This window comes from Gymnodraco acuticeps, unplaced genomic scaffold (assembly GCF_902827175.1).
Source record: "Gymnodraco acuticeps unplaced genomic scaffold, fGymAcu1.1, whole genome shotgun sequence".
Taxonomy (NCBI): domain Eukaryota; kingdom Metazoa; phylum Chordata; class Actinopteri; order Perciformes; family Bathydraconidae; genus Gymnodraco; species Gymnodraco acuticeps.
Window position 1 is genome coordinate 576,036 of NW_022991779.1, and position 27,938 is coordinate 603,973.

The 27,938-nt window shown below is 42.6% G+C and overlaps 2 protein-coding genes across 6 annotated transcripts; both read right to left on the reverse strand.

Annotated features, from left to right (window-relative positions):
• Positions 1-461: 461 nt before the first annotated feature.
• Positions 462-18,174, reverse strand: LOC117535163 (aftiphilin-like). The gene is given in 12 exon segments (XM_034199537.1): positions 462-1,869; positions 2,284-2,399; positions 2,401-2,408; positions 3,275-3,358; positions 4,256-4,319; positions 4,627-4,752; positions 5,408-5,464; positions 5,801-5,930; positions 8,660-8,817; positions 12,944-14,127; positions 14,309-15,113; positions 17,994-18,174. Coding segments are annotated over 11 exon segments (2,838 nt in total). The 5' UTR covers positions 15,078-15,113; positions 17,994-18,174; the 3' UTR covers positions 462-1,727.
• Positions 18,175-19,285: 1,111 nt separating this feature from the next.
• On the reverse strand, positions 19,286-27,772 carry LOC117535156 (galectin-related protein-like). 5 transcript variants are annotated; one of them, XM_034199523.1, is made up of 6 exons: positions 27,606-27,772; positions 25,188-25,329; positions 22,934-23,017; positions 22,396-22,484; positions 20,824-21,007; positions 19,286-19,881 (listed from the first exon to the last, which is right to left on the reverse strand). In XM_034199523.1, exons 2-6 carry the CDS (start codon positions 25,224-25,226, stop codon positions 19,738-19,740), a joined length of 540 nt encoding a protein of 179 aa, XP_034055414.1. In that variant the 5' UTR covers positions 25,227-25,329; positions 27,606-27,772; the 3' UTR covers positions 19,286-19,737. The 5 variants fall into 5 exon arrangements, with proteins under 5 accessions (XP_034055414.1, XP_034055415.1, XP_034055417.1 ...); XM_034199524.1 differs by having other exon boundaries at positions 27,611-27,764; XM_034199526.1 differs by having other exon boundaries at positions 25,188-25,236; positions 27,606-27,749.
• Positions 27,773-27,938: the final 166 nt, after the last annotated feature.

Genomic DNA, 27,938 nt, shown 5'->3' on the forward strand with positions numbered 1-27,938 from the left:
CAGCTCGAGTGCGCTCGAATTTGAAAGTACGCCGCCGAAAAAAATCCGCCCCTTCCTTCAGACTTCCTGAGCCCCTCCTCCAACACACACGAACACACACATGACCGATGAGGGCACGAGATCAGTTTGTGCCCAGATGGAAGGCTGACAGGCAGGTAGGCCATCCAGTTATTTTAGCCGGGCCGGCTCAGATGATTGGTCGTGCTTTTTACAGCGCCACGGCTTCCACAGATGACATGTTTGTATGTATTTATTGTCAAAGCATTTAAGATATTCATTGCCATCGGGATGTTAAGAGCATTCCATGGAATATAACAAAGTGTTTCTGAAGTGAACACCCGACCCTTTAACATTTTGGCCAGAATTGATACATATTTTCCTGCATGTCTGAGAGAACTCCTTAAATAAAACAAGACTTGGTTGATGAAAGTGTTCATGTCCGAAAGAAACAGAAGCGAGCGGAGAAGATAACTATTTTAATTTCTTGTGTACACTAAAAGTAAAATTTACACACTTATAGTCTCAAAAGAACCCGGGCATGCACGAAAACCGTTTGACAGGCTCTTCAAGTGATTCAGTCTTTTTCCATAGGAATTTTCCCGTAACATTTGACAGTCCATAGTTTAACTGTACACAGTCTAAAGCCACAGTGAACTATGATTACATCCATTTCATCTTTACAATGTGCAAAATCCTCCTGGGAGACGGGCTGACAGTAGTATGAGCAAAACAACAACAAAACATGAGCGGCAACAACAAAAAGCACTTCATATTAGGAACAGAACAAAACCCGACACGAGGAAGCAGACTTTGGTCCCTTAATTCCCTTCTGATTCGAGTCGACCTTCACTGACGAGAAACCTTAAGTTAAAGTGGTTTTAACCCAAAAAAAGTCCTGTTTTAACCCCCCCCCCCCCCAAAACAACAAATGAGGAACAGTGAGTGCGGACTCAAACAAGGAAGGAAACTTGTTTTATATCCAAATGCTGGAATGTGTAGAAAAATTAAACATGGAATAAAAATGAAAAGACACACCAGCGTTTAGTCGGCTCCCAAAGCAAATATAAACAGTCGTCCTTCAGTTCTAGAAACGGGGGATAGACTGGAAAAAGTAAATGCGGTGTGAAATAATTTACGTTAAAAAGCTGTTCAATTACAAACAGAAAGAAAGACACGGATCGGGTTAAAGAAACGTTAAAATCTACGGGTAAAAACTAAGGCCTTTAAACACAAGACGATCAGCTGGATTCTGCAGGCAGTGTGGTTTCAAGTCGATAAATATATATATAGATTTTATATATATGTTTATAAATGTATTAATTTAAACATATATACCACTTCACTTTGATTCGGCCAGTGTTTCCTTCAGACACTCAAAATCATCCAGAAATCATTCAGAATAAAAAACAAAAGAAAGGAAATTAAACATTGAATCCCTGATTATATACATGACGATTCTTCTAGAACACTTCTACACCTTCCTCTATAAATTAGCAACTCTATAAATTAATTAATCTCCTATTCTGTGCAGGTCGTCGTCTGAGCGCTCCCCCCCCGTTTCCTGTGATCATAAAAGAAAAGCGCAACTTAATAAAAATAAAAAAGTATGAAAGGGAAGAACTGAGCCGCGGCAAAAGAAGAAGACAACGAGAACTGGTTAAAATGGGCCGAGTCAGGAGGCGGGGCTTAGGTGTTGGTTGATGATGTCAGTTGAGGGGGGCGGGGCTTTAGTCTGTGGTTGCCTGGCAGCCGAGCGGCGTCAGCGTGGCGGGAAACATCAAAACTTTGGCCTGCATGAAGGAGAGGTCGGGCAGAAGGGAGATCACTTTGGACGCCTCGTCGCTCAGATTCTCCTCCTTCCTCGGCTTCCTGTCACACACACACACACACACACACGTTACCACACACACTTGAATACACACCTGAGCAGAAAGAGCGGTGCAGTGATGAAGGATACATCATATATAACAATAAAAACTGTTAGATTTAGCTGAAAAGCTAATGTTGGGCTATAAAGGAAATACAGCACGGTCACATGACTTCACACCACCACCGCTAAGCTAGCGGCAGCTAATGTTGGGCGTGACGACGTTAAGTCGTCTCATTTAGATAAATGTTAGCAGCTAAGGTTTTTTTGTATTCACGAGTGGGGTATTTACCGAGTAGATTATGTTGTAGAATAAAACGGGGAAATCTCTCCCACTTGTATTAACCAGAGAACCTTTTTCCGGCCTCTAACCATAAACACTCAGTCACATGACCCCTCCTCCTCTCCTCTCTGACCTGGTGGAGGTGCTGGTCTTCTCCATGGTGGACATCAGGCGGGCGAAGGCGTCGGCGACTCGACTCCCCGGGCCACTCGAGTCCAGCTTCGCCGTCGTCAGCTCGTACAGCTCCGGGATCCACGCCTACTGGGAGGACGAGACGACGAAGAGTCAAAGCAAAAGTTTTCTCTTGTCATTCAAGGTTGTTTTCATTCGTAGTTTTTATGAAGATTCACAGGAAGTGAGCAAAACTCTTTCTGTAACGTTTAGTTAAAAAGGAGAATTGAAAAAAAGCAGACAGTTAACTTCTCACTTTGAGAAAAACTCACTTTTCTTGCATTATTGTGTCACTATTTTATTTATTTTATGTGTGAAGTATTGTGTCTCTTCTTAAAGAAGCAGCAGGTGGCGCAAAGTGACACTCCTTCCCACTTTGAATAAAACAAAGTATTTTTCTTATTTTCCTGTATGTCAAAAACATTAACATGTTTGTTTTATATACTTTTTGTTTTTTAAATGTACACGTCATGGAGTTTTTTTGGTACACATATACTTCAAATACTGTAGTTTTTTATTGTTCCTATTTTTCGTACTTATTTTTGTTATCTCCTCTGTTTATCGTTATGGAGATAACCCCTAACCCAAATACAAAGTATAATTTGTGGATGTGAAAAAGTACTTCTTACTAAGTCAACTCTTGATCTGACTCCACATGATAAACACTTATTATGATACTCATGAAACCTTCCGATTTACGCTAAATTCTACCAGAGGCGAGCAGCAGAAAGCGGAGATGTGTGGTTCATATCAAGAAGAGGAGGAGGAAGAAGAAGAGGAGGAAGAAGAAGAGGAGGAGGAAGAAGAAGAAGAAGAAGAGGAGGAGGAGGAGGAAGAGGAGGAGGAAGAGGAGGAGGAAGAAGAAGAGGAGGAGGAGGAGGAAGAGGAGGAGGAGGAAGAAGAGGAGGAGGAGGAAGAGGAAGAAGAAGAGGAGGCAGGGATCAGCTGCTGACCTGGGATGGAGGGAGAGCTGCTGGAGCCTGAATCCTCCACAGGACCAAAGAAATCCAGATTTAACAGAGAAGAGCCTCCGCTGGCTGCACAGGGTCACACACACACACACACACACACACACACACACACACACACACACACACACACACACACACACACACACACACACACACACACACACACACACACACACACACACACACACACACACACACACACACACACACACACACACACACACACACACACACACACACACACACACACACACACACACACACACACACACACACACACACACACACACACACACACACACACACACACACACACACACACACACACACACACACACACACACACACACACACACACAGAGAGAGAAGAAGAAACCAGAAACGTGCAGCAGTGTCAGAAGAGTAGAGTCAGCTCTATGTTAGACGTGTCTTCATGCAGAGCGGCCATGTTGTTTTATCAAGAGGGTTAACGGGAAAGATCCACCTTCACTCACTGCGGATAAATACTTAATTATGTCCGTATTTAGTTGTTATTCAACATTAGAAAGTATAATTAGGAAACACTTCCTAAGCAGCTCTCTATGTGTGTGTCCAAGGTCAAATAACACAGGTACCTGGCATTATTTGAATGATTGATCATTTGTTCAACTAAACTTAAAAGGCTTAAAAAACTGTCAAAACGCCCAAAGAACGTCTCCTGCCACAGTCGCCCTCCAAAGGGTCTGACTTCCTGTCCCTGCCTCTTCTTAGGTTCACCATTTGTTTCCCCAGCAGTGTTGTAATGTTTGTGGATCGTTTCCTAATGAAGAACGTTTTATGCATCTACAACGTGTTACATATCTGACATGTCCATGCTGAGTCAGGGTGTGAGAAAAGACTGAGTTAGAAAGGTTTGAGAAAGACAGACGAGAGCCAGAAGCGAGGAGTGGGAGGGGTTCAGTGTGAGGGTCGGGGGTCACCTACCATCCAGAGGGTTGGTAAGGCCACTGCTGCTCCAGTCAAACTGGACGGGGGGGAGCGCCTCCTGCTGGAGAGGAGAGAGGAGGTCAGGTTATACATCAAGTGCTCTGTGCGTATCGAAGCCTGAAATTGACATAAAACAAAAACTCACATGCAGAAAAAAATGAACACATGGATTTTCCCTGAGCCGAAAATCCATATCCATTAACTCTGCTGCTATTTGATACACACTTAAAATACATCAATACATACACAGATTTTGGGTCTGCATGAACAAAACAAGTCTAATACAGCATTTTATAAATCAGCGTGCAGACCCTCAGGTGTCAGTAAATCTAATATCCTATGAGTGTGTCTCCGTGTCTCCGTCTCACCGGGGCTGAGTCTGCGGGACACGAGGTTTTTGTCTCTGGAGCCGGAGGAGGGGTCTGGGCTATCGAGGTGATCATCTCCGCTGCAGAGACGGGCTTCACGGGCTCTTTGGTGGGTTCCAGCATCCCCTGCACACACACACACACACACAGTTATTATCATTACTACAGGTCAGTTTTCGAAAGCTTGTTCATGTCTCCTGTGAATATGCTCATACATCTTTTTTTAGAAAGTGAGACATGCATGAAACAGTCTGAAATCAGAGGTGCAGCAACACTGGTGCTATGAGAGGTTACTGTCCTTCCTAACTCATTTTATAAATACTATTGGAAACACACCCAGGAGGAGTTTGATGTCCGTCTTTAAGGAATATAACTCATCTCTATACGTCCCTCCCTTTACTTGCAGCGAGTGTCCTTTTTGAAAGGCTAAAGCCTCAAGGAAACATCAGATTGTTGCTTTTGTGAAGTCCAAAACCAGAAGATGAGTTATCAAGACTGATGTTGATAATGTTTTCACCCAGATATCAGATGCACAGTCTCATCCTTGTTGGACTATAAATATGAGACGGTTCCCAGCCAAATGAATATAATGGTGACGCTGAGAAGCCCCCGTTTGTGGCTACATGATTATCAGTAAACACATGAACTGTATGTGTATGTGTGTGTGTGTGTGTGTGTGTGTGTGTGTGTGTGTGTGTGTGTTGTGTGTGTGTGGTGTGTGTGTGTGTGTGTGTGTGTGTGTGTGTGTGTGTGTGTGTGTGTGTGAAGGTGCAGGACTCACCAGGCTGGCGGCGTACATGGGCACGATGACCGGCTGCTTCTTCTGTCCCGTGAACAGCTGCACAGTGAAGCAGCAGGTCAGAAACAACTCTAGATATCACACACAATCCTGCTGAGGAGTTCATGTAAACACAATGTCTCTGAGGGGAAGGTTTACTTTCATGTTGCAGAGCCTAATGGCTGCATGAAGAGGTCAATAGAGGGTACAGATCACTTTAAGTGTCATCAAATGTCAGAAAGTCATTTGGGGACAACATAGCTCCTATTACATCCTACATGACACACATTGAGGACATTTTGTGCATGCAGCTGCAGTGATTTTACATTTCTTTCCAGCTGAACTAATTAGGTGTTAGGCCACTGAGAGGCCACTGAGGGTCCAGCAGAGACTTACAATATTGCGGGTGTCGATGCCCAGGCAGCAGAGTAGTGCTTTGTTGCAGTAGGAGCCCCCCCACTGGTATCTGAGGCCGAACGACTCGTGGATGTCCTGAAGCTGCGACCACACGCCGCCTTGAACTGACCTGAAACACACACAGAGACAGAGAGAGTCAAACACACAGTCACACACACACACAGAGAGACAGAGAGTCCCACACAGAGAGACAGAGAGTCAAACACACAGAGAGACAGAGAGTCAAACACACAGAGAGACAGAGAGTCCCACACAGAGAGACAGAGAGTCAAACACACAGAGAGACAGAGAGTCAAACACACAGAGAGACAGAGAGTCAAACACACAGAGAGACAGAGAGTCCCACACAGAGAGACAGAGAGTCAAACACACAGAGAGACAGAGAGTCAAACACACAGAGAGACAGAGAGTCAAACACACAGAGAGACAGAGAGTCAAACACACAGAGAGACAGAGAGTCAAACACACAGAGAGTCACACACACAGAGAGACAGAGAGTCAAACACACAGAGAGACAGAGAGTCACACACACAGAGAGACAGAGAGACACACACACAGAGAGACAGAGAGTCAAACACACAGAGAGACAGAGAGTCACACACACAGAGAGACAGAGAGACACACACACAGAGAGACAGAGAGTCAAACACACAGAGAGACAGAGAGTCACACACACAGAGAGACAGAGAGACACACACACAGAGAGACACACAGAGAGTCACACACACACAGAGAGTCACACACACAGAGAGTCACACACACAGAGAGACAGAGTCAAACACACAGAGAGAGACAGAGAGTCACACACACAGAGAGACAGAGTCAAACACACAGAGAGAGACAGAGAGTCACACACACAGAGAGACAGAGAGTCTCACACACACAGAGAGACAGAGAGTCACACACACAGAGAGACAGAGAGTCACACACACAGAGAGACAGAGAGTCACACACACAGAGAGACAGAGAGTCACACACAGAGAGACAGTGAGACACACACACACACACACACACACACAGAGAGAGACACACACAGAGAGACAGAGAGTCACACACACAGAGAGACAGAGAGACACACACACAGAGAGACAGTGAGACACACACAGAGACACACACACACACACAGAGAGTCACACACACAGAGAGACAGAGAGTCACACACACAGAGAGACAGTGAGACACACACAGAGACACACACACACACAGAGAGAGTCACACACACAGAGAGACAGAGAGTCACACACACAGAGAGACAGAGAGTCAAACACACAGAGAGACAGAGAGTCAAACACACAGAGAGACAGAGAGTCAAACACACAGAGAGACAGAGAGTCAAACACACAGAGAGACAGAGAGTCACACACACAGAGAGACAGAGAGTCACACACAGAGAGACAGTGAGACACACACACACACACACACACACACACACACAGAGAGACACACACACAGAGAGACAGAGAGTCACACACACAGAGAGACAGAGAGACACACACACAGAGAGACACACACACAGAGAGACAGAGAGACACACACAGAGACACACACACACACACACAGAGAGACAGAGAGTCACACACACACACACAGAGAGACACACACACACAGAGAGACACACACACAGAGAGTCACACACACAGAGACAGAGAGTCACACACACACACACAGAGACAGAGAGTCAAACACACAGAGAGAAAGAGACACACACAGAGAGACAGAGAGTCACACACACACACACACACACACACACACACACACACACACACACACACACACACACACACACACACACAGAGAGAGTCACACACACACACAGAGACAGAGAGTCACACACACACACACAGAGAGAGAGTAGGGCTGTCCTGAATACCATTTTTCGGGCTCCGGATATTCAGTAGTAATCAGCAGCGAAGCGCTTCGACACGTGTATTTCGGTTTATTCACGGCATTATTTTTGTTCTTCTACAGTATTGTTGTTTTATAGATATTAACCCAATTTGTGTTCTTTGAAATTGAAAAGGATATCGCATTTCGTTTGTTACTTTCGTTGCAGTTGTATATGTCTTAAGTGTAATTTGGCTTGGCTTTCTATTTTGTATGGACATGCTTTTATTTTGAAGGAGAGTTAGCGCAGTTGACAGGAAGTTGTTGTTGCTATGGAAACAACGTGACGGAGATTTACGGAGAAAAGTAACATCTACATATAAAGACGGAGAAAGTAAACGATAACGTTTATGGTTAACTGTTAGCACCCCCGAACAAGCTCTTACGTTGATATTGGAGATTTCAATAAATAAAAATAAATAAATAAAAAAACGAAATCTGAATAACGAAATTGAAACCCGAATAGTACTCCAACAAACTAATATTCGGATATTCGGGTACAGCCCTAAGAGAGAGACAGAGAGTCACACACCAGGGAGGGATGGGCTTTAAAATACTAAGATACTTAATATTCATTCAGCAGAGAACAAACGCAGGAGAGAGGGAGATTGATGAAATCACAAAATAAGGTTTTCTGGTATTGTGTTAACATAAATGTATATTATGGTGATGTCAGACTGTTGCTGGACTGCCCTGTTAATACATGTGTGTCTCACTTTGAAAAGGGCAAGCAGGAGAGCAGAGGACATTTTGTTTTCGAAAAAATGGATTAAAGAAAATAATTTTGTAAGAACATGTGGATTATAGAAATGATTGCATTTTATCTCTAAACAGTTCATTCGATTCACGAAATGAATGCAAAAAAAAAGCAGCTTTTTAAAAAGCGACTATTCTCCAAGCTTTAGAGCACTTCCTGTTCCAGTGTATGTTTGAGGTCCCTCTGAGGAGGCTCACCGGCTGCAGGGCGACCTCTTCTCCTTCTCCTCGCCTCCTGGCTGATGGTTCTCCTCCGGTTCCAGAAGATTCTTCAGAGACATCACCTGGTCCTCCACCGGGGGAGCGGCCGCCTGAGGGAAGCTGCCCTGAAACAGCTTCTCCAGCCGGATGCACAGCTGCAGAGAGACAGCAGTCGGTTACAGACATCCTACGGAGCACTTGTATCTGCTATCTGAGGACTTCAGGAAACCACTAACGGCCCGTCCACACAGCGGCTTTGGAAAAAGCTTGCCGGCGGGCATGTCTGAAGCTCGACCAACAACCAATCACATGAATCTCCCGCCCCTGACACACAAGCAGCGGTTTGATTGGCTAGAGCTTGTACTGGCATATGATTTGATTGGCTGACGCTTCCACCGAAAGCTTCAGAAGCTTCAAAAGTTGAACATTGCTCAACTTTTGCAGCCTGAAACGCCAGGAAAGCTCCGCTCTGCTTCCCACAATGCAGTTCGGCGAAAAGTGACGTCACCCCATTCAAAGTGAATGGGCAGAAGCTTCCAACGCCGCTGTGTGGACGGGCCGTAAGAGTTGAACACCTGCAGCTTTACTCAAAAAGCTTCTGTAAAGTTCCTCCTGGACTAAAAAGCTGCAGCTCAGAAGTGATGCCGGGAGTTCTTCCTTCCATCGTGCATCAAATCATGGGGCAAGCATGCAAAGGTTAGTGTGATCCGTTCTGCTAATATCAGAAGCATTTCTTGAAGGAGAGCTGATCATTTAAAACTGCTTAATGGATCCAAGCAAGAGAAACGAAAAGCAAATACGTTCGATGTTTTGTCGCAAACCCTTACCTGCAACATCTGGCCACCTGACACAGATGTGCAAAAGACTACAAGCCGTTTTAAAGATAGACTGTGTTAGTGGTACAAATATATGTGTGGATGCGTTGACTTCTAATGTATCACATCTGTGTACCTCCAGTACTTCTCAGCTTGTGTTAGTGTGAGGCAGCGCTGAGAGAAAACAAGTGGAAGAGCTTCACGGTACAGACGGTGTGACGCGTGATAGGTTGCTTAACACTGATTTCCATGAAGGCTCTAGCTCACAGCCATTTCAAAGATAGATTTTAAACATTAATAAATTGACCAGAGAGTCTTTGACAAGTTTGCCATACTTAAATTAAAAAAAAGGAGTGATCAAATTTGTTCTCTCTCACAAAATGTGTCTCCACCCGTACAGTAAACCACGACAGGAGTGTTGGTGGATTTCTACCATCATGTCACAGGACTAGGGATGCATATCGTTGACTTTTTGACGATACCGATACCACTGAACGATACCGATACTCAACCGATACATATCGTGATACTTTGAAAATGTATCATCCCACAATTACTCCCATGAAGCGTTTTACGATATAGTTAACATGTCAAATGAATATTAAATTCGATTGTGGGACTTCTTGGACCTTTTAGTGCTGAACAAACAATGAAAGATACATAACAAATATGAAGAAAACCGATTATGGAATATCTTTTATAACACCCGCCATCAGGTGTGCCGCGTGAATAGCACATCTTGTCAATGCAAACAGACACCGTTATAATTAATGTTAAACCTGAGATTCGACTAGAGAACAAATACATAATAGAATAAAGGTCATGAGATCTCGGCATTGCACAAACAAACAAATCTCATCTTTAAAATCAACATGCCTTCACTGGTGAGAGAAAACAAATCCCATCACAGTCCATTTGTGGGACTTTTACCTTTCTAGTATTGAACAATGAAAAATACATAAAATATGAAGAAAAACGATTATGCAATCTAATTTATAACACCCGCCATCACGGGCCACGGACTCACTTTTCAAAATAATTTAAAAACTTTTTTTTTTTTTTTTTTTTTAAAGTATCGAAACCGGAACTGATTTCGGTACGGTATACCGTAGCCACCAGTAACCGGTATTTCGGTAATACCGGATACCGGTATGCATCCCTATGTCACACCAGTTTTAAAAAGTTACTGAACTCAAACCCTTGATGAATTATCTTAATAATCTTTCACCAAGTTAATGAAGATGGGCAGTCACCTTTCAAATGCTTAGTGCTTTAGGACTTTGAAGGTGTTTACAACAAAAGTCCCATCCCCACAGCAACATAGGGCTGCTCGATTATGGCAAAAATCATAATCTGGATTATTTGGGTCAATAATTGATATCACGATTATTAAAAACGATTATCCATTTACTTTGAAAACATCAATTTATTGGAGAAAGAAATGTGAACAGCACGTTTTTAACAGTTGATTACCTGAACTTTAAGTAGAATTCAACGGAAAAACCAAAAAAATAATTAATTAATAAAATAAAAAAAATGTTTTCGTAATCGTTGTAAGCCATAATCGTAATTGCGATTAAAATACGATAATTGAGCTGCCCTACAGCAACATATGAAATGTAGGCTGCTGCACCCTGTCCAATAATCTGGTTCTCCCTGACAGTTGCAGCTGGGTGTGCTGCTCACCACACCCAGCTGAGAAGATGGCTGTCACTGAAGAAAGTGACAGTTCACATGCACAACATATTACTACTTTATTAGAATCAATACTCCATCCAAGCTGTTTGCATGTCTGGTCAAAATAACCTAATATCCTATTGACATGCAGCCGTGCATACTCAAATTGACAAACATCACAAGACGAGGGTTTCTTTGTTCCGAGCATATCCAAAAAGCAGTTTAAGTCTTCACCAGAAGGGGGTGTGTTCCATATCTTTCCTATTTGAGGCAGGCACCTCTATTTCAATGGAGTAGATTGACAGAGCTGAATGTAAACGGATAAGGGGCAGTGAGTGGCTCCTCAAATACATTTCATTTATTTAAACGGATAAAGTTCCAAAACATTCCTGATTAAACTTTTGCGTTTCGGAGGGGTCCCAACACTGGATGGGTTGTCGCGGGGAAGAGGTGCTGCCGTACAGACATTTATTATTGACGTGTGTGTTAGCTGACTGGTTTTCTATTTATTTATTTTGTGTTTGTCTTCCGTCTGTGTGGGATTTAGTTGCCCTGGTGTTAAGCAGTATTTACATTGTTACTCTACCTATTGTTCTATAAAGTGAAGAATTGTTGACCTACTTCTGATGCATGCTCTGATAGAATAACTGTATGCTGTTGGAGAAACCCAATAAACATGATCAAAGCCTCTGCATATGGCACTTTTTAAATTGGAATATGGCACACTCCTCCCCCTCACACTGAATCCAGAGCAGACACTTTAACACTTGTGTCACACTGGTTATTCTGGCTGCTAACACTGCATGATGATGAAGGAGATCCAGCGTCACTGATGCAAGCTGCAGACTTCACTACCAGTGTGTGTGATAATGCAGTTCACCTCAAATACCGGAGCAGGTCCCATTGCCACTCTGTATTAACAGTGTGTGTGAGTGTGTGTACCTATATAACTGCACTGTCCACACCTCTCCTCTGAAAGCATAGGATGGTTTTCCCTGTGAGCAAACTGTATTCTCTTCGTCCTTCAGGAGCCGACCTCTGTCACTAACTGTTCGAATACAAACAGTGGGAGATGCTGTAAGGGTGCTGCTGACTCAGCTGGATATTGACAAACGATACACTGATTGAAATGTGATCCTTCAGGACGACTTCCTCTTTTTAGTTTGCGTACAGCAGAGATTTCAGTTAGATATTAGTGTCAATTATGGATTTCAAAGTATGTTTGGAATTTAAAAAACATGTTTCTTTCACACATGTTTTCTCCTTTTTGCTGGATGGACCTCCTCATCTCAGAACAGGGGAAGTTATTACAGTGTGTTGAGGAAAAGTAGCTTGATTAAATAATAATCAAAATCCTTTTTATTGCTTATTTTGTATTTATTTCATATTAAAGAGTTATTTCTTGTATTACTCAAAATGCATGTATGTCTGGTTTGACGTGTAATCGTTTAGATATCCGTCTCAAAGATGTCTACCTCCGTTTTCATTTTTGTCGATACCTCGTTGTGAAGTAATGTCTGGAGTATCCAACTTTATGGGGACGCTGTTTCTAGAAGGATTTTGTGGCTTTCAATGAACACAGCAAAAAAGGGTTTGCAGATGTATAGCGTTATTAGAAACAGGAAACAAATCAAAGTCAAACTGCTGAAGTCTGGCCGGCTACTTTTGCAACTTATTAATGCCAATTCTCATAAACGGCCATTGTTCTCTTGCTTTGCAGCTCTACATAAATGAAATCCTGATATGGGCTAATGCATGAATAACTGCAGCATGTTCACTTCCTGCTTACCGCCTGTCTGTCTGTGCTGCTGGTTTCCTCACTGACTGCAGGGACTTCACTTTCATGCCACTCCTCCTCCTCCTCCTCCTCCTCCGTTCTGCTCTCTGCAGGAGGTGCGATGCTCGGCTCCTCGCTGAACGCCGCCCAGGACTCCTCCTCCTCCACCTGTTGCTGCTGCTGCTGATCTCCGAAGGCGCTCCACCCTGTGTCCGCCTCCCCGTCTGCGGCCGAGCTGAAGTTACCAAAACTGTTGCTGACGGGGAAGTCTTCAAACTTGCCTCCATCCTCCTCCCCCACGGTTCCACTGGCGTGAAATTTGGGGGAGTTAAAGTCTCCAAAGTCATCCTCCTCCACCTCCTCCTCCACCTCCTCTGTGTTTGTAGCTTCCTGAGCAGGAGCAGGACTCTCCGTCCGGCTCGGCTCCTGCTGCACGTCCAGCTGTTCAAAGTCTGCAAAGCCCTGACCGCTGAATGAGCCGGCGTCTCCAAAATCCCCGTAGTCCTCGTCGTCGTCCTCCGCCAGCTGGCTGTAGTGGGCGGGCGTGGCGGCGGTCTCCCCCTGGAGCGGCGGAGAGGGCACCGAGCCCGTGGTGCTGATGTCCCCAAACTCCTCCAGAGCTTCTGTGGAGAGCGGCCGACCCAACGACGTCTCCGTCTCGTTCCCGGAGCCCTTCCCGTCAGACTGTCCCTCCTCAGCGTCCGGAGAGAGGTCGTCTTCACTGCCTCCGTCTGTGGAGTCGTCCCCGTCGGCTACATCCACCCCGTTCAGGGTGAGGGGTCTGTTAGTGCAAACTGCCTCTGAGGCCTCCTGTGCAAAAGCTACGTCTCTTTGTTCAGAGTCAGAGTGGGGTTCCCGGTCTGTGTTGCACGAGCCGTCCGGGCCCTCAGCGGGACCAGAGTCAGAGTGGGGTTCCCGGTCCGTGTTGCACGAGCCGTCCGGGGCCTCAGCGGGACCAGAGTCAGAGTGGGGGCCCCGGTCCGTGTTGCACGAGCCGTCCGGGCCCTCAGCGGGACCAGAGTCAGAGTGGGGTTCCCGGTCCGTGTTGCACGAGCCGTCCGGGCCCTCAGCGGGACCAGAGTCAGAGTGGGGGCCCCGGTCCGTGTTGCACGAGCCGTCCGGGGCCTCAGCGGGACCAGAGTCAGAGTGGGGGCCCCGGTCCGTGTTGCACGAGCCGTCCGGGCCCTCAGCGGGACCAGAGTCAGAGTGGGGGGCCCCGGTCCGTGTTGCACGAGCCGTCCGGGCCCTCAGCGGGACCAGAGTCAGAGTGGGGTTCCCGGTCCGTGTTGCACGAGCCGTCCGGGCCCTCAGCGGGACCAGAGTCAGAGTGGGGGCCCCGGTCCGTGTTGCACGAGCCGTCCGGGCCCTCAGCGGGACCAGAGTCAGAGTGGGGGCCCCGGTCTGTGTTGCACGAGCCGTCCGGGCCCTCAGCGAGACCAGAGCCACACGTGTCGGGTCCAGTTCTGTTTGTGTCCCTGTCCTCTGATGTGTTGTCCTGCTCTACATCACAGTGCTCCTCGTGGCAGGCAGCCTCCGCCAGCAAGCTGCCTCCCGGGGGATTGTCCGAGTCCTCGTTTGCCGTCTGGCTGCCGTGTCCTTCAGCATTGGAAAAAGCAGCAAAGTCTGCAAAATCATCCTCGGCTGGGACGCTGCCCGTGTCCTCAGTTGACGTTGCTTTTTTACAAGAGTGGACAGAATCCTGCGAGGAGGGGCTTCCCTGCACATCGAAGGTTGCAAACCCGTTTGTTAGCACTTCAGAGCCTCCGCCGTTACAACCAGCCGGCTCGCTGTCGCTCACGGAGAAATCCACAGAGCCCGAGAGGACCTTTTTAATCTCAGTTCTTTCTGAGGGGCCCAGGTGGCTCCCCGGCACAACGCCATTAGCCTTGGACAGCTCGTTGTGGGTGCCGTTAGAGGAGCTGTGGCTGAACGCCGTCAGCCCCCTGCTGTTCAGGAGCTCAGGGGGGGAAGTGGCGCTAAAAGCTTCATTCTGGTTAAAATTAGCCGGGGTTTCGAATTCTGTGAAGCTGATGCTGTGAGGGACGTTGGAGAAGGTGTCGAAGTCTCCAAACTCGTCCTCCTCCTCGGCGCCGTCCTCCATCGGGGGCGGGGAGGAGCTGTACAAGCGGATCACATCGGGCTCCATGATTCTCTGGCAGTCAACGAATCCTCCTGGCTACACCTGCAAGAGAGAACTTTAGTTTAGTTTGTTTAGGGTCGTGGACAGCTTGAGCAAACATTGCTCATTTCCAGCTGTTGTCCAGATGATGACAGACACCTTTTTGAAATCACAACAACAGCATTAGTTATAAAGAAAGGATGAAAGAGAAGTAGATAAAAGAGAATATCTTTACTACATACATGTCACATCACATGACAGAGACGAGGGGTCCATGATCACAACATGTATCACAGACGCCATATCAACACAGAACAGGCCTCATCAGAAACAAAGTGTGTCACCGAGGAGAATAAACCCCATCCACACAGGGAGTGAACTCGTCTGGAGCTCCAGGGCCGATTATCGTGATGTGTGGTTTGAGACGAAGCAGAAATTGAATTACGGAACCACTTAAAGGGACGAATGGCGTCACGTTGACAGTAATGAAGTGGTAATGAGAGACCTGTGCGGTGATGTGTAAACTGAGAGTGCTGTAAACAAACAGTGAGTTAGAACTATAAAGTATTCACACAAGTTTTATCTATTTGATGTCTACTCAAACTTACAAATCATCTTGACTGGTTTTATATCTTTCATCAACCCTCTCTAGTTGCATGTTTTCGACTGCCAACAAAATATCAAGTTATAACACGTGATGTTATCATCACTTCCTTTCTCTTGAATATGTCCTTAGAATCTTTGTGGGTCTGTAAAGTTCCTGGATGTGCTCCAAAAGTGTTATCTTTGTGTGTGTTTGATGTTAGTCCATTGTGTGCATTAGATTAGAATAAAAACAATCCACTGTTTACAATAAAAAATAATGTTGTCTTTTGAAATGTGTGATATTTTCCATGAAAAGATCGTTTACCCGCAGGAACTATTTGTTGTAAATGGAAAATAAGAGTAATTCAGAAATAATGACATGTGTTCAAAAACATGGCAGTGTTTTGGACATTTAATTATTTATACATGAAGAGTGCATGTTTTCCAGTGGATGACTTAAATCGATGCCAGAAAATGAATCCGTAACTATCTTCATGATCAGTTAATCATTTAAATCTTCTGTCAAACACAAACATCCCAGTTTCTAAAATATGAATTGTTTCTGCTTTTCTAAATGTCAGTTTAATATTTTGAGGTTTTAGAACATGTAAAAAGGTTGCTTTGGTCTCTAGGAATAACAACCAACAACTTTTTTTGTTGGAAATGTTAAAAAGAATCATTTGAAATAGTCAAAAGGTGCCGGTACTTTTTTCAAAGTACACATTTATTTCATAAAGATAGGAAATTACAATCCTGTGTGACCCAAAAGTATCTGATTTCACAAGAGTTTCTTCCTACTTTGACTGAGAAGTGGGCGGCGTCTGAAATGTGCGGTTGCTTTGTTGGCCTTATCTCATTGAATACCTGGCAGCAGGTACGTCTACACCCAGCCCCGGCAGCGCTGACTAAGAGTACAGATATGCAGGTCCAGAGAGACAAGTTAGAGAAAACACATAAATATGTAGCCCCTAGCTCCTTTGTTACCAAGGAAACTGATGTGCCTCCATCACAATTTAAGCATGTCATTTGTCCTTCTGCTGTGCTGTACTCTCTGAACCTCTCAGAAGACTGGGTTGAGTCACTGTGTCCAAAATAAGCCACAATGTAAGTGACAATGTTAGCAGTGGTGGAAAGAAACTAAGTATAGTAAGTTAGATACAACTTTAAAAAAGTACTTTTACTGGCGTAACTCCTTTTTCTGAAACTGTATACTTCACCTCGACGACATCTGAGACACAAATCTACAATTGAATGCACTCTTACAAGTAACTTTGCAGATTCAGATTAAACATCTTAATCAACTAATACATTGTGATGTCATATTAAAAAGGTGAATACAGGTTGACATAGCACTCCATAAATTAATTCACATGATTATAATCGAGTAAAAAACACCATACTCTAATAGGCCAATTGCATGCTGGGTTTTGAGTGGATTTTCATGCTAAAAATGTTCATTTTAAATGCAGGAACAAAGTATTTCTACACAGTGGTATTGCTACTTTTACTTGCGTGAAATGTCGGAGCACTTGTTCCACCACTGCTGTTTGGTTAAAGCAGCTGTTTTAGACCAGCCCTTTAAACTAAAGTTAATATTTAGCAAACTCAATATGTTATCTATTGAGACGATCTGTCGCCGTCATTACAAGGTTTGCATCTTTTGACAATTGTTTATTTCAGAATCCACAAACTCAAAAGCAACCACTTTAGGCAATTTCTCGAGTTTGACACATTTTCCCCTACTTGTCTTAGGTTATAATTGCAACTAGGTGAAGACGGCTCTAAGCTAAATCGGTTGGCATCTAGCTTAGCAGGCTAAAAGGATAATGCTAACGTTTGCTCAGTATAAACCTGACAGCTCAGAGGAGTTATGTAGATTTAAAAACGACTAACCTAGGATCAACCTAACATGAAGCTAACAGCTATGGTAGCTTTAACTAGGAGGCATCTAATTAAACTACAAGGCCGAGACAGTTCGCAGAGATGGGGTGTAACGGGTGCTAACCTAGCTTAGCATGCTAATGTATGAGCGATGTTGCCAGTTAACGGCAGAGATGGGGTGTAACGGTTGCTAGCTTAGCTTAGCATGCTAATGAACGATAGCGATGTTAACGTGTCATTAGTTTGTCGCCCCTTTGCCGTGACGTTTATATGGATAAACAGGGTGATCACACACATATAAAGACTATATAAAAGCAACACCATGACATATGAGTAGATGAGAAGTCCAACACCTCGGATAACTACGCAGCTAGCGACAACAACAAGCATCTTCCCTGAGCTTTAGCTTTAGCTTCAGCCTCCTCATCCGGCTGGGTTTGACAGCAGGTGTCTTTAGAGAGAAACAGGTGAGCTCACCGTGAGATGTCCTCCGCTGATGTCCATGACTCAGGTAAAGCCGGTGCCGTCCATAAGGTGTCAGATGTGGGCCACCTGAGGAGTGCCGGACGGCTGAAAGTGAAGCAGAAACTGAAGGTTGAGTCAGCCGGTGCCGCTGCTGCTGCTACCCTGCCTCAATATCACCCAGCATGCACCGCGGTGACAGGTTCTTTCAGCTGGCTCCTCCAAAACTTTCCATGTTTAACAGGTACTTCAGTTCAGACAGAAAATCACAGATTTCACAGAAAAACACTTTGGTCAAACAACGTGGACTGAATCACAGGTCGTTAACATTTAAGCTCCATGAAATATATATATGTTTAAGTCACAGTCTGCACAAGGCACCAACAAGATGTCAAAGTCTTGTTGATTGGTTAAAAGTTGAGCAGATGTTTTAAAACCAATTTTATTTTTTTTATATTCAGAATATTTTAGTAAAATATCTGAAAATATTCCCAAAAATATAAAAATATCTGCTTAATTGCAATTAAAATATCAATAAAGACATTGTCCAAAACATTATTAAAGCATCTGAAACAAATGGTTTAACCCTTTCATGCATAGAGGTAATATACAATATAAAATAAAATAATAATAATAAAATAATGATAATAATAAAATACAATATATTGTCATATACAATAAAATCCTAACGTTTGCATACATTTATCCTGTTTTTTAATGATTCAGAATCAATATTTAAAGTTGTCATTTCTTTGTATTTGATGAAATGTTGTACTGTTGTATATCTCATACAGATATTCATATATTTAAATATGGATGACAGCAGGACATCCCACGGTGTGGTTTGAGGTAGTCATCAGATCACAGAGGCCTCTTCATGGTTTGTTTACTCAGAAAAATATAAAAACAGTCCTACCCAAAGCCTCAATGGCCTTTAGTTAACCCCATTATTTTCTGTTTATTTTCATGCTACACATATTGTATTTTATGATATTTACAGTTGTAGTAGTTGTGGTCTGTGGGCTGAACATCTGTTATAGAAGGAGCTTCATTTCCAACATGGCACTGCTGTGGACAGGAGCAGCAGCAAAACATTTTATTTTATCCCCCTAAAATAAACAAGAATATTTCAGGGGGAACTGAAGCCGATATCTACTCTCTTTAAAGCCACTACACTATTTTCAGAAACACAGTAGTTTTACTTTGCGGAAAATGGAAGTGGCCGGTCTACCGCTTCCTCAATCCGTTATTAAATGTGTGTTATTGTGTGTGTTGAATATGAACTAACCCGTAAAACAACGAACTGACACAATGAAAAAACCAAAATAGGATTTTATAAACTCTCTGGAAACACATTTTTTAGTCTGGGTGTTTGCTTTCACACAGTCACACATGCCCATTTTCAAACTGTTTCAGTAGATCAAAAACATATTTGTCATCAAAATTGAGGCTACTGTTTTCTGTATATTAAATATTTTGTACAAAAAAAGTCAGGAGTGAATGCAGAGTGTGTTCAGAGGAGGAGAAAACTGTAATTGTACGTCTCAAAACATGGAAGTTGCTGATCTTACACTTCCTTGATCAGTCAGTCTGTTATTGTGTGGTCATAAAACACTTTTTTCTCCCCATATTCAACATTTTGTACAAAAAGGTCCACAGTGAATACAGAACATGTTCAGATGAGGGGAGTCATGGCAGTTTGAGCTCAACAGAGTCTGTTTGAAATCTTCTCAAATGTTCAGCAGTGCTGTGTTTTCCTTCAGGCCAGTTTAGTGATAGCGACGCTACCTTTGATCCACAACGTGTCAATGTCTCTGAGTGACGTCAACCTGTGCTGAAAGTCAAACAGCTTCTGTCCGTCCACAAACGCACGAAAGCGACTGTGTTCACAGTGAATCTCAATCTGGGAGGAGACAGAAAGTGGAAGTTTGGTTAATTTTGGTGAAAGGGTCTATTGTTTTTGGCAGTTCTAAATGAATACGATAATACTTTATTGGTCAGATCAAGTGTGAAATGTGACTTGCATCACAGTAGCTCCATGTGTAACATCAACATGGACAAATATCAAGACACAACACATGAGAAACAAACAACAATATATATCCTTTATTTAACCAGATAAAGTCTCATTGAGATTAAAATCTCTTTTCCAAGAGCGACCTGGCCAAGAGGGCAGCATGAACAAAGTCACAACAGATAAAACACAGTGAATACAGGCAGAGGAATACAGCTTTCAAACACAAATGAAATGCCAGTCAATATGCAAAATAAAAGAAACTATTAAAAAATCATTAAAAACTGGCAAAATGCAAAACGACTAGAATTAAGGGATATACGAGCAATCACATCGACCAATGGTTTTGTGTTCTCTGTCCTTTAAGATGGACTTGAACTCCCCCAAGGTGATACAATCTGAGAGTCGTTCCAAGCAGAGGGGGCAGCATATTTAAAAGCTGTTTTACCCAGTTCTTACTTTAGGAACCAGCATCTGAATACAATCTTGGGAGAGCAGGCCATATATACTTTCTCTTTTACACATATATGTGCAAATGTAAGAGGGAACCAGCCCACGTAATGCACAATGGTAATCAGTATCCAATCTCTTTAGGCACTGACATAGGCAACACACATGTAACATAACAGCACAATCAGTGAGAGAAAAGCTGCTCAAAGAGCCTTCATTTGATCTGGATTCAGCGCTGTGTTTACTGAGAGGATTGACTGGAGCACAAAGGATGCTTCAGTCTGACTTTGAATCTGTTCCTGCAATTGACATCTGTCATTTTCCTTGTATTAAAAAAGTTAGCAGCTGCCACATGAAGACTATGAGAGTTGCGTGTGGTACCTTGAAGGGCAGTCCTCTGATGAAGGGGAAGAAAGGCACGGCTCTCTCGGTTTCTCCCCAGGATCCGGACTCACAGGCTTGCCGCAGGATCTGTCGGTCCTTGAACCTCACACAGAGCTCCAGAGCCACGTCCACAGGAGGCTCGCCCCCTGTTCCCCGACCACACGTCAGAGCGAAGTAAAACCTAACAGAGGGACAAATACCAGCCATAAATCTGACACGGATCTGACTTCATAATTGATTCTAGGAAGGCCTAAACAAAAACAGAAGGGAGGATCTAAGATAGCTTAAACGAAAACATTTTTTATTTTTTTAAAAACAGCTATTGTTACTATAATTATTATTTATTTGTATTTTGTTATTTTTATCTTTTTCACTAGAAATATCTGCCATCTACTTTGGGTAACCCAGCAGCACAATATTGTATTTGAGAGCAACAGAATAAGGAGAGCAAGACCCGTAAAAAGTTAATGATATGTCCTTTAGAAAATGTCAGCTACATGTAGGTTCTGGTGTTTAGTTTGATTTGGACAAATAAACATCATTAAAAGTTTGCTGATTCATCTTTTGGTTTTTCCTGTTTCAGTGAACAAACTGGATTGCTTGTAGAAAACCTAAAAATGTGATGATTCTGAGCAAAATCATGCCGTCCTTCTTTCCCCCTATGATTTATGAGAAGATTACAGATGTTTTTCTTAATAAACAGCGGAAATAAGGATTTCTTCAGGAAGTTAAATGTAAATGTTCCTCATGGAGCAAAGTTTGGTGATTTGTAGTGTGAATTTCAGCCTGACGGTGGAACTAGAAGTAAGTCCAGGGGTGCGTCTCACTTCGGTTATTTTTCATTTCCTCGCTCTTCGGGCTCGGTATCACCGGAAGTTGATTTGTCTGCGCCATCTTGAGTAGCGTCCCAGTGGCCTTATTTTTGCCGGATGACCGGGGATCGAGGAGCGATAACGGAGGAGCGATAATTGAGGAACTACCAGACCATCCTCCGGTGAAATCCTCAGATACTCGCCCCGCCCCCTTACTGTGTATCGCTCACTGATTGGACGATGCAGCGCATGCACTGATCTGGCTGCTGTCAGGCGATCAGCTGTGCGGCGTCTTCACAAACGGACGTCGCTTCACGTGACGCTCCGGAGGAAACGACGTCCCATTGGCAGGGGCGCCCCCAGGGATTTTGGGCCCCATGAAAATATATCACAATGGTTAATTAAACATTGTTTTCTTAATGTTCTAAAATAGTTTGGGCCCCTGTCAGTCACAGGCCCTTAGAATCGTCCTAACTTTTCACCCCCTTACGGCCCCCCTGCCCATTGCTCTTAAAACTAATTTCCCTGCTTCTCGTGGTTTCCTTGCGTCTCTCCACGCTTCCCTGGTGGAAGGGACTAGTCGCAGGGAAACGACGCAAGTGAGGGACACAAGGAATCCATTTAACCAAAGTGAGATGCACCTCAGGAGTCCTTCAAAATCATTCAGATCCATTCTCTGCATATCCACACTGTTAGCATTGATACTGAAGGAAGGAGTTGGATTAATAAATGCAAGATTAGATGAAATACTTTGTACCTGTCAGGACGAGAGTCTACGACCCCGATCATGACAACCTTCTTCCCCGGAGACATCCCTCCTGTGATGTGACCTCTGAAAGGAACCGCCTGCACACAAAACATTTACATCAAACAAAGGAAAATACTATCAAGGTGACTTTGTATTATGTAAAAGACAAAAATGTAAGTGTTAGACAAAGAAAATGGGAACATGACATATACAATTGATGCACTGGATAAATTCAAATACATGTATTTACTGAAACATTTTATTTTATTTAACATATTTTATTTGAGGATATATGAGACACAGTTTTATAGGCTATTTCCCACAGTTTAATGCAAATCAATGTTTATATTTTATATAATGTCAATTTCTGGATTGTCTTTTTGATTTTCTTACTCTCACTGTTAAAATAAACCTACCATTCAAATTATACACTGTTAATTTATTTGTAAGTGGGCAAACTTGCCAAATCTGCCAAATCTTTAAGATAAAGTTAACATTTTAATCTTAACATTATTAAATTAAAGTTATAATTTGGAGAAACAGTTACCAGACTTCTCTCGGCTTCTTTTTCAGGAGGACGAACACTCGGTTTATTTTCATCAGGTGGACTTCTTTGTGGAACGACCCATTTCTGAAAAGTGAAAAAAAGATAAATAATTAATAATAGCTATCTGTTTTGCATTTTCAGATATAAATGGAAATATTTGGATTGTTTGAAAACATGTGCAACTTAACAATTAAATAAAATACAAATATAGAAAAATAATCTGCATACATATTTTGATAGTTTTCTGTATTTGACAGTTTTCTGTATTTTCTTTATTTTAGTATTTAAAAAAGGTTAAGGTCCCATGTCATGATTTTCTGGTTATTACCCGTCCCCTTGTGTGTTATGAAGGTTTTTCTGCATGTAAACGGTCTGCAGAGTCACAAACCCTCAAAGTACACCCTGTAGCGAGTAAAACTCTAACACAGAAAAGGTCTGTCTATGCTGCCCCAGAATGCCTCGTTGGAGATTTCCCTTTCTCCATTGATTACTTCTTGGGTATAGTGACGTATTTCGGGTATAGTGACATAATGTTACGTCCGCGGAGCCGTTACGTTTGGACCAATCCGCGGACTTCCTCAAACACACACACACTCGGCGGGACGTTGCGAGGCTCGCTGCTGCGAGGAGTGGGACACTGTGAGCTGGCTCACTGGTGTGGGGTCAGCGAGACACCGCGGAACTCAGCCTGGGCACACACACAAACTCCCAGCCAGGCTGCGGGTGTGTGTGTGTTTCGGGCTAGGTTTCGCTGTGTCTCGCTGTCTCGCAGACGGCCTCTGGGCTCATATGGAGGGGGGGGCAGGAGCTCCAACAAGCCGTTTAGGACAGAGAGTGAATACACATAGCCTACTATACAGAGATGCTGTGAGAAACCAATATGAGTTTGGAAAATTGCACAATATACATTTATTTTAGTATACCTCAACAATGGAATTATGATCAGTAGAAATGGCCATGACATGGGACCTTTAATAGTCTTAAAGTGGACCTATTATGCTATATTGTAAAAAATATATTGTAGGGCCAATTTTACCTATACAAAACATGTTTAAAATAGCAAACAGATCACCCATTGTAGCCATGCCTCATACTGCTCATACCCCTCTTTTGCAGCCCTGCTCAAATGTTTTTTCTCTTGCAGGTTTATCACAAGGTGAGTTCCTTTTTTTATTTCCTGCTTTTTAAACACACTCTCTAGTACAGGTTAGCTCTGAGTGTTAGCGAGGCTTGCTAATGTAAACAAAGACGAGATTACGTCCAAAACACGTCAGGCATTGTTTCTGATAGCAACTCTCTGTGGGTCCACCGCCAATTTGACGTCATATCGGCAGCAAATCTGGATCAGCTCCGTTGTACCCCTGTTTTTAAAAGATTTGGGTATGGAGGAAAAGAGTGAGGGTTTTATTTTCTGACGCTGTGTGAGTACCCCGACACACCGGGGGGACATATTTATGTATAAAAGACATACAAAAGTGCATTTTGCATGATAGGTCCCCTTTAATATATTCTCAAAACAGTTGAATTAACTTTGTGGTACATTTTAATCTGTTTATGTTATGTTTACCACACATAATCCGTAACCCCAATATCAAGTAAAACAAACTGGTGAATGTATGAAACATATTTTCCTCTACTTTTCCTCTATTTACATTTTTTTAGAAATACATTACGTGTATGCTTATTTGTGCAAATATTATTCCTAATGTGTCAACTATTTTTCACAAGAAGGAAAAAACGTAATGAAATGATTAGCAACTCAAACTCAATTAACTGCGTGACATCACATGTCCTGTGAGTGACCATCACGTGCTGCGGCAAATCCCCAAAAGTTCAGAGGGTTCCTTCAAAACAAACTTTTCACTGTAACTCGATGTGTCAAAAATAATAAATAAACTAGCACCAAGAAAACATACTTTATTTCGAACAGTTTAATTTATTTGATTCTTGTATCATTACTTCATAGATATATTTAAAAAAGCTGCCAGATAAGTATGCAAACAGAGCTTTTATTTTGTTAACAATGACCGGACGTTGCAGTTTCTCTTCTGGCATGCATGACGCAGTTTCAATGACAACAGATTATTTAAAAAAGTTAGTAAACTAGTTTAATAATCACCTCAGAAATAAAACTTTAATCCCAACAGTGAATCTGACATAAAAAACACTCTCCCCCTGTTTCCTCTCATCTTTGTTACTTTACATAATCTCTCAGCTGCTTCCTGTTTCTCAGGTGTGTTTGAATTAAACTCACCTTTCTGCCCGGCTCTGTCACTCTGCGTGTGTCCGCCATCTTTGTTTATCTGAGGAAAATCAAACAGCAGAGGGAAAAAAAGGAGCTGCAGATCCAGTTAGACTGCATTCCTCCGTCCACTCCGACGGAAAAAAGCTCCAACCTGCCTCATCTCACACACACACACACACACACACACACACACACACACACACACACACACACACACACACACACACACACACACACACACACACACACACACACACACACACACACACACACACACACACACACACACACACACACACACACACACACACACACACTGCTCTGTTAATCAGCTGCCCTCTGCATGCCTTTCTCTAGGTCAATAACAAGAGCTCATTGTGAGGCCGTGACTGCAGGCAAAACCAAAACATATAAAAGCGTTTGTTTTGAGCAAAAGTGTTTTAACACCTTTGATCTTTAAATAACTTTAAATTTAACTCACACTAGGCTATATGCTGGTACTCGACTTGTATTTGACTTTTTAATTGAATTCTTATGTTTACACGTCTTATTTGATCTTTTATTGAACATTTTTACTTTAATTATTATGTTTATTTGATCTTTTACTGCACATTCTGACTTCTTTGTTATACATATTATTTATCTTTTAATTTAATTCATATTATAATGGAACAACTGTCACAACAAAACTATTTCCCCTGTGTTCATTAAAGTATTTGTGATTTTGATTTAAAGGTGGGGTATGTAATTTTGGAGAAACCAGCTCGAGTGCGCTAGAATTTGAAAATACAGAACCGGAACAAATCTGCCACTTCCTCACAGAGCCCCTCCTCCAACACACACACGAACGCGCACATGACCAATGAGGGCACGAGATAAGTTTGTGCACAGATAGAAGGCTGACAGGCAGGTAGGCCATCCAGTTACTTTAGCCGGGCCGGCTCAGATGATTGGTCGTGCTTTTTACAGTAGCCTACTACGGCTTCCACAGATGACATTTTTTATGGATTTTTTATCAAAGCACTTAAGATATTCATTGCTTTCGGGATGTTAAGAGCATTCCATGGAATATAACAAGTGTATCTCGAGTCGGTTTCTCAAACTTACCTTCCCCACCTTTAAGTTTCAAAACAATAAATAAAAATACTTTGCATATAATGAATACAAAACACTATTTTTAAATGTTAGTTGCATTAGTTTGGTATAGTATATTCGGGTAACCCTTGTATTTGAAATGGTGTATTCTAGATGTATGTGTGTACCGTTGATATGTACAGTAGTGGACCTGTAGTGGGCGTTGGACGCGGGGGTATGCCGTACCCCCACTTATTTGGAGCATGATCTTTTTTTCAATAGTCTAATAAATATAAAATCATTGCCAGTGTTATCAGTTGCAAGTGTGTATTTGTTGTAATAATGACAAAAACATAATACATTTCACAGTAAGTAATTATAATACAAAATAAAAACGATTTTCTTAAAAAATGATGATTCGTCATCACGCTCGTGACCCCGCGGCGAGCTGGGGGTGTGTCAGTGACAAAAAAATCCCCACTACACCACTGGTACAGTATACTGTTTAACTCATGTGCACAGCGTTGATAACCTGCTGCTGCAACAAAAAAGTGAATCCTTCAACCTTAATTAACTCCTAGGTTTCACATGCTCATAATGTATTCTAAAAATGACAAGCAAGTATTTGGTTTGTGTAAAAGCAAACAGACAGTGTATTTATTCACCTATATGTCTGATAATAGAGAGCAGAGTTCACACAGCTGTTTACTCTGGTGGTATGGATAACTTTGGTAAAACTTCGCTTTTGGTTTGGGAGTTTTCATGTGTTTTGTTTGTTTGCAATAATATTACATACAGACTATCACCAGTACTTTGAAGCAGTGGAAGGTTAGATATGTTACATCTGGTATTGTACTTTACTACACATTGAAGGTACTTATACACTACTTGAGTATCCATGTTATGTTTGACTACATTTCAGAAGCAAATACAACCACATTTTCTGACAGCGCAAATAAGTGTTTCTTCATTTGTTCAGAAAATTCTCCCACTCGTTTAGCTAAATAAACTATTTAAAAAGCCTCTTGGATCTGTTGGAAAATGCATCGTCACAAAACTGAGAAGCTTAAATATGAGGACCTTACAGAATATTATGCATTGCTGTTGAGTAAACTATACCATACTTTAAGTACATTTAGCCGATACATGCTTTTACTTAAGATTGTAAACGAAGGACTTTCAAGAGGAATCATTTTAGGTTGGTTTTACTTCCTTAAGTATTTTCTTGTTTTAAATAACGTTAGGTAAGCTTCTTTAATTCTACCAATTGTAGGTATCACGTTAGAGGTTGACAATAACTTCATTTAAGAATGCTCAGTAATCCAGAGAAGTATCACCTCCAAAAAGACTCACCTTACCAGTCTGCAGCAGAGGTACGGAGCTTTCTCTTCAACTTCTCTATTTTAAGTACAGATTTTCCCTGTTTTTCTAATTTCATTTACAAAAACTTGTCTGGTAGCAACTTTCCTTTTCATTTCCCGTGGAGAGAGTAAGAGAATGGGAGGAAGCACGAGGTCAGAGGAAAGGGCTGAGCCGGAGGAAGAGGAAACAACAGAGGCCACATGCTTCCAAAGAAAAATATGAATCGCTAATTTAAAATATTTAGCCAAAATGTAATAATCTCTCTGACTGTATTTACCGGCCGCCACTGCTCAAGTTACAACAGCTCATAAACAAATGTCTAAT

What these genes read in the sequence shown, in the direction of transcription:
- LOC117535156 (XM_034199523.1), bottom strand. Translation starts at nt 25,226, where the DNA reads ATGGCGGACACACGCAGAGTGACAGAGCCGGGCAGAAAG. An exon ending in AAGAAGCCGAGAGAAGTCTG is followed by an intron (nt 22,485 to 22,933) that starts GTAACTGTTTCT and finishes TTTTGTGTGCAG; the next exon opens with GCGGTTCCTTTCAGAGGTCA. An exon ending in TCAGAGGACTGCCCTTCAAG is followed by an intron (nt 19,882 to 20,823) that starts GTACCACACGCA and finishes GTCTCCTCCCAG; the next exon opens with ATTGAGATTCACTGTGAACA.